This window comes from Plecotus auritus (genome assembly GCF_963455305.1).
Source record: "Plecotus auritus genome assembly, chromosome: 13".
In the NCBI taxonomy this organism is placed as follows: Eukaryota; Metazoa; Chordata; class Mammalia; order Chiroptera; family Vespertilionidae; genus Plecotus; species Plecotus auritus.
The window spans coordinates 14,709,573-14,716,702 of record NC_137779.1 but is presented as its reverse complement, the minus strand read 5'-3'; the positions used below and the strand labels follow the sequence as shown (position 1 = coordinate 14,716,702).

The 7,130-nt window shown below is 44.9% G+C and overlaps 2 protein-coding genes across 2 annotated transcripts in view; one reads left to right on the top strand and one right to left on the bottom strand.

Moving 5' to 3' along the window:
• Nucleotides 1–7,130, bottom strand: part of LOC308238408 (coiled-coil domain-containing protein 74B-like) — a 508,084-nt gene that overhangs the window by 241,945 nt on the left and 259,009 nt on the right. The gene's annotated exons all lie outside the window — the stretch shown is intronic.
• Nucleotides 1–7,130, top strand: part of PI4KA (phosphatidylinositol 4-kinase alpha) — a 94,817-nt gene that overhangs the window by 58,394 nt on the left and 29,293 nt on the right. Inside the window, exons 20-22 of the mRNA XM_080650685.1 lie at nt 3,858–3,966; nt 4,553–4,689; nt 4,884–5,017. Coding sequence (XP_080506811.1) covers nt 3,858–3,966; nt 4,553–4,689; nt 4,884–5,017 — 380 coding nt within the window. The remainder of the gene's footprint in view (nt 1–3,857; nt 3,967–4,552; nt 4,690–4,883; nt 5,018–7,130) is intronic.

Genomic DNA, 7,130 nt, shown 5'->3' with positions numbered 1-7,130 from the left:
CAAAGTAAATATGTCCCAAATCAAACACCACTCAACTAGCTTTGTCAGCACATACCTCTCAACTGTGTCTTTGGGTTACTCCTGAGTGACTTGTGACTCCTCGGCTCCAGTTCTGGTGTAGCTGATGTTTTGAATGCATGACTGTCACAGTCGATGGGCTGATGGAGCAGTCTCGCTGAAGCCACCATAGAGATGCTTTTCAGAGTTTGGGGGCTGGGTTCTTTAAGGGCTGGTAGCTGTACTGCTTCCATGAAAGTAAAGGTCACTCGTCTGCCCTCTATGAATTCTGCCTCTAGGATGAATCGCAGTGCCTGAGTTTGTCCTGGCCTCCAGGGCTGACGTGGCTGCGAGGCAGGTAGGTTCCGTGAGCTTAGTGACAGGAAGAGGGAGGATGAGATTTGTGACTTACAGCATAGGGAGACCTTTCTGCAGTCAAGGGTCACTGTCTTCTCTGCCAGAATTTGCAGCCCAGCTCTCCTGTCCATTGTAAGACTGCGGAGCAGTGCTTCCCAAACTCAGGTCCACCTAGGCCAGTGGTCGGCAAACTCACTAGTCAACAGAGCCATATGTCAACAGTACAACGATTGAAATTTCTTTTGAGAGCCACATTTTTTAAACTTAAACTTCTTCTAACGCCTCTTCTTCAAAATAGACTCGCCCAGGCCATGGTATTTTGTGGAAGAGCCACACTCAAGGGGCCAAAGAGCCGCATGTGGCTTGCGAGCCGCGGTTTGCCGACCACTGACCTAGGCATTCATAATCTGTGGGGCTATGACTTGTTTATTTGTATTTTCTTAATATATTTTTATTGATTTCAGAGAGGAAGGGAGAGATAGATAGAAACATCAATGATGAGAGAGAATCACTGATCGGCTGCCTCCTGTACACCCCCCACTGGGGATTGAGCCTGCAACCTGGGCATGTGCCCTTGACCAGAATCGAACCTGGGACCCTTCAGACCACAGGCCGACACTCTATCTACTGAGCCAAACCAGCTAGGACTGTTTATTTGTTTTTAACTTTGTAATCTAAAATATTATAAGAATATTCTGAATTGTCTGGAAAATCAGTTTATGACAGAGCGCTGCTCCCTGATTTCAGTGCCCTTGAGTGTGTTTGGTGCTGTCACCACAGACTTTCTAAAGTGAGAGTGAGACTCAGGGGAATCTGCAGGTGTGCAAGGGGCCTACAGGGGGCATCTGTGTGTTGCTTATTGTGACAAATTCTGGCATGTTAAAGGGCTGTCTATATTTTGAGTTCAGGACTCAAAAAATGTTGGTTGTCCAGCCAGCATGGCTCAGTGGTTGAGTATCAACCTATGAACCAGGAGGTCACAGTTCGATTCCTAGTCAGGGCACATTCCCGGGTTGCGGGATTGATCTCCAGTGTGGGGCATGCAGGAGGCAGCTGATCAATGATTCTCTCTCATGGTTGACTTTTCTATATATAGCTCTCTCTCTCTCCCTTCCTCTCTGAAATATATATATATCTATGTACGTGTATATATATGTATGTATGTGTATATATATATATTTTTAAATGTTGGTTGGAACTTGGTCAGCTTTGGCACTTACTAGTAGTAGCCCCTCGTTAACTATGCTTTTGTGGCAGTGTCCTGTGTGGCACTGGGCTTCTTAAATAGGAAGCTTCTGTTCATTGCTGCCCTCCTTTGCACTCCTCCACCTCCTCAGCCCCTTCCCAGAGTCCACCTACACCCCTACGTGTCTCAGCTGGCTTCCCAGGGACATAACATTCTGGTGGCTTTTGAGAAAAAGCTGTTTTTTCTCCCACACAACATCTTACCAAGCCCTGGGCCAACTCCTGCACCCTCCCTGAGATTGTGGAAAGAACACGTCTATGGCAGAACTCTAAGTACAGGCAACTTAAGAAAGAACATAAAAACTCCTGTCAATTCAACCATCAGAAATAATTATTAATATGCAGCTGGTATTTCCCCTTCTTTTTCTATGAATATATGTTTATACACAAATATTTTAAACTCATATCATATTATACATTTTGTATTTTTTCACATGAAATATTGTGAGTTTTACCTGTGTCACCAAATATTCTTAGAAAATATTATTTTTAATATGCTATAATTTATTTAAATGCCCCCTCTAGGTAGACATTTAGTGTTTTTTCTGTTTATTTTGCTGTTATAACAAATGTTACATTTTTATGCCTAAATCAAATTTTTAAAATATGTTTTTATTGATTTTAGAAAGAGAGGAAGGGAGAAAGAGAAAGAAACTTGATGTGAGAGAAAAACACCCATCATTTGCCTCCCTCAGGCACTCTGACCAGGTATCGAACCCACAACCTGGGCATGTGACCTGACCAGGAATCGAACTAGTGACCTTCCGGTGCATGGGAAGATGCTCACCAACTGAGCCACACCAACCAGGGCCAGATTTTTTTCACACTTGAGATACAGTTCATATATCAGGTTCATAATGATTTAATATTTGTACATATTGCAAAATGATTACCACATTAACATCCATCTCCACAAATAGTTACAAGTTAGATTTTTATTTATAGATTTCTAGAATTGAGATTTTAGGTAAAATGGGGATATTTAGAATTTTTATGTATATTACTAAACTAGAGGCCCAGTGCACAAAATTCATGCACAGGTAAGGTCCCTAGGCTTGGCCGGCAATCAGGGCCAATCGGGGCCTTCTAGCTGCTGGCTGGGGCCTGCCTTCATTCCGTGCCACCCCCTGGTGGTCAGCGCACATCATAGCAAGCAATAGAACTCCTGATCTCCCGGTTGAACTCCCACAGGGACACTTTGCATATTAGCCTTTTATATGTATAGATAACTTTACAGGACGTGTTACACCAATTTATAATCTACCAGCCAGTGTGAAAGTGCTGTTTCACTCAGCACTCCCAGCAGTGGGGATTATCATCTGTCCCTCCTCTGTGTCCCTGGCCCAGGGCCTGGCCCGTATTTGGTGCTCATAAATACAAGCAGAGTCCCCCTTCACTGAATGGGGGCTTGACATCTATCTGGTGGGGTTCTGTGAGGATCGACTTGTCCAGCAGGCACTGTGCACAAATTTAACCATTTTACATACCTGAGGAGCCACTCCCTGCTTCCTACCTGAGGAGCCACCATCTGGAGCAGGGGTGCAGGGCCTTCAGTCCCTCACTTCTACATCTGCACAGCTCTGCCTTTACCTGTTGCACATGTTGGGATTCTGCTTAAAACTATTGTTTGAAAAGTTGGGGTGCTGGAAAAGATTTGAAAGCCATTTCTCCTCGACCATAAGATTTCTCACCATCTCAGTCTCTCCAGTTACATCTTCATCTGCGCCCTAGCCCCAGTTCATTGTTGCCTTCCCCTAAGTATTCCATGCCCTCCGCATTCCCAGGCTTTGGGCTGATGCTGGACAGTCTGCTCTCTTTTCTCTGCCTGGCTAAGTGTACTTCATGCTAACATTGAGACTCATGACACCTTTCCAGCAACTCCACCCACTGTGCTTGCTCACCTGCCTCCAAATTAGGAAGAAAGACCTTAAAGTGCAGAAATCGTGTTTTTCACCTCTCGTATTTAGTGCTCATAAATACAAGCACAGAGTCCCCCTTCACTGTATGGGGCCTTGACATCTATATGCCCCCATACGGTGAAAATTAGCTAATAATAAATGTTTGCTGAATGAATGAACATTAACCGGAGAACTTACCAAGTGTGGGTTACTGCTCATTGTGCCTTTTCCTATCCAGTCTAATGGACAGGTCCTGAGAATGCTCTTGAAGAATGAATCTGTGGTTGATTTCACATCTGTAGGTTTTAGGGTTTTTTGAGCAAGTAACCTCCTTTTCTCCCTCTCTCCTTGACACATCAGCTTACCCGACGGTTGCCGCCCATCAAGGAAGCTAAGCCACGGTTGCAGAAGCTCTTCCGGGACTTCTGGCTCTATTCTGTTCTGATGGGATTCGCCGTGGAGGGGTCAGGTAGGGGCATGTCCACTTTTCCAGGGAAGACAGAGTGCAGAGTGAAAACAAAGGTGAAGTAGGACTCAACCTATTTTGAATGTGCACACATGTTAAATTAGTGCAATGCAGCTGCTGCTTCTACAAGTATTTGCAAATGTTACACCTCCCAGATGTGGTTTAGGGTTCTGAGACGATCACATATCTTTTTTTTTTTTTTAATATATTTTATTGATTTTTTTACAGAGAGGAAGGGAGAGGGATAGAGAGTTAGAAACATCGATGAGAGAGAAACATCGATCAGCTGCCTCCTGCACACCCCCTATTGGGGATGTGCCCGCAACCAAGGTACATGCCCTTGACTGGAATCGAACCTGGGACCCTTCAGTCTGCAGGCCGATGCTCTATCCACTGAACCAAACCAGTTAGGGCATGACCACATATCTTAGAAAAAATCTTCCTAAGTTAGCCAAAAGATTTGTTTCTGTGCCAAATTTTGGGGAAAACTGACTTAAACAAGGGACCCATGACTCTAGAAATTGCCAGTGTCAACCCCACTGTAGTGCTTCATGACCAGGGCTGTCATCTCCTGCGCATTCTCTTCCAGGACTCTGGCCAGAAGAATGGTACGAGGGGGTCTGTGAAATAGCCACCAAGTCCCCCCTGCTCACCTTTCCCAGCAAAGAGCCACTGCGGTCTGTCCTCCAGTATAACTCGGCCATGAAAAACGACACAGTCACCCCGGTAAGGATTCTTGCCCTCCCAAGGGCAGATGGTGCAGCACAGGGGATTTGCTGAGCAGTCTTGAATAATTAGAGCAGGTCCTTTCATTTAACATGAAATAGCCAGAATTAGCCACTGGGGTTTATGTCTCCTGGGGGAGGGCTAGCTTCCCCTCCAGAGCCCACGTGAGACCTCAAGTGTTCACTTCCCTCTAGGCTGAACTGAACGAGCTGCGCAGCACCATCATCAACCTGCTGGATCCTGCCCCCGAAGTGTCTGCCCTCATCAACAAGCTGGACTTTGCCATGTCCACCTATCTCCTGTCTGTTTACCGGCTGGAGTATATGAGGTAGACAAGCCTTCACCTCCCGCACATCCATATTTGCGCTGGTTTACGTTTTTGCACCTTCTAGGCATGGGACTTGCATGGAACTTTTTTCCAATCCCTACCAAGATATGCAAGCTTTCTTAAAAACAAACAAAACACTCCCTTTGCTTTTCTCCTGTGCTCCTCCTTCCTGAGCACCAAGCATCTAATCATTCCCCAGGTGTCTAAACTCTGGTATTATCCTTTTCCCAGAGGGAATAGGCTTCTGAGCAATCACAATAGATGCTGCAAACTCAGTCCAGTTGACTGGGAGAGAGCCCTGTTGGAAACCAGGCCTCACTGAGACACCCATTCAGCTGGCTTCCAGGATCACAGTAGAGTACAAACAGGAAATGGGACGGTGCCTGTCCAAAATAATCCCATAGGTGGCCTGATGCTTGGGATGCATTGTAACCACAGCAGACCTAACAGCTATAATAATTGTATTGATCATAATTGTCATCATGACAATATCAGTATTAGCCTGGACTGAGTGCCTTAGTGTATTTGCACACTCTTCAACAAGCCTCTGAGGTAGGCACTCATACCCATTTTGCAGATTAGTTAGTTGCAGTTAAGTGAGACTAAGCAGTTAAGTTAGTTGCCCAAGGTAATAATCCCTAATTGAGACTGAAACATATGTAGACTCTTAAGCACTGTATCATGTTGCCTCTCGTAAATGAAGGCTGGAAGAAGCAGCCAGGATGCTCAGAATTCAGCTGTCTATGGCTGCTATTATGGACGCTACAGACGCACCGAGATAAGGCTGAGGCATGCTGCACTGTAGCCAAATACACGAGCCACAGAGTGATGCATCCCTGTCACCAGAAAAGGTCAGATTACACTTAAGCCTGTTTAAGTGACAGGATAGAATATTATAGAATAATGTCTTTCTCAAATGGTTTGGAAAAGAAGATATTAATTCTTAAAAGGAAAGATATTTGGAAAACACCATTATTTTAACCTTTATTTGGTACTACAAAACCTCCTGGTAAAAAGTCACACTTGAAAGCTCAACATGTAAAATAGGTTAAGGCAGCCCGAGGACCTCACAGCAGAGCAGAATTTAAAAACGAGTGACTTCTTCTTCCCAGAGTCCCGCACGGAGCTAAGGGAGTTTTGACTTGCTTTTCTTTTTTCATTGTGATTTTTCTTGTTGTTGTTATAAAAGTAATATGAGAACCTTACACAAAAACTTGGAAATAAGTGGAGGGGAAAAAACCCTAATTTCACTACCACCCCCTATGTACAATAAAACATTTTTAAAGAAAAACAAGTCATACTAAATGTATGGCTACAACAGATGCTCTCAGTCTCATATACCTGCAGGCAGGGCTGTCTCCTGCTTCCTCACAAGTGTGCCCATGAATGGTGAGCTCAGGCTCTCCGGACAGGCTGTTGACTTGGCTGGCAGACGAAGGCTAAGGAGACCAGCCCGCAGAGGCTCCCATGAGCCCAGCTCCTGCTGTGGGCTGCCTGCCAGTCCCCAAGAACACTCTGTCAGAATGGAGAAGCAAACCTGAAGCCTTTATTCAAGAACCTGGCTCAGATTCTCAGCCACTAGTTATTGGGAGAACTTTAAAACAAGTAGAAATGTGAGAAATTATGTTAAAGCTGTGTGCACATGAACGCTCGAGACTGCATATGCCTAAAGCCACCAAGCTTGACCCACTGAAGCTTAACTCTCTAAAGGGGGGTGCCCACAGACACCGAGGAGCGCTGGCCTGTGTTTGTGCCTGCACTCTCCTTGTGGAGCCCCCCCACCAACTCTGAACAGCTCGTCACAGGGGCCACAGTTCAAGCACATGCTTTTCTTTCCTTTCTCTTTTTCCCCAAGGTTAAAGATATTTTTTGTTCTAAAATTAAAAATGTTCAAGGTGCATAAAGTAAAAAGAATAAAAACATTGGGATAATAGGGGAGATGCTAAAGATGAAAAATACAAGCATCACTTTTCTGGCTCTGAATCCTTAGATACCTACTGTTGATAGCCTCTTACTTTCCCTTCTAGAAATCGTCTATGCATATGCAAGCATGTGTATCCTACACGTTCACCAGGTACACAGAGGCCTTTAGGAAACTCGTTTCCCCCACACC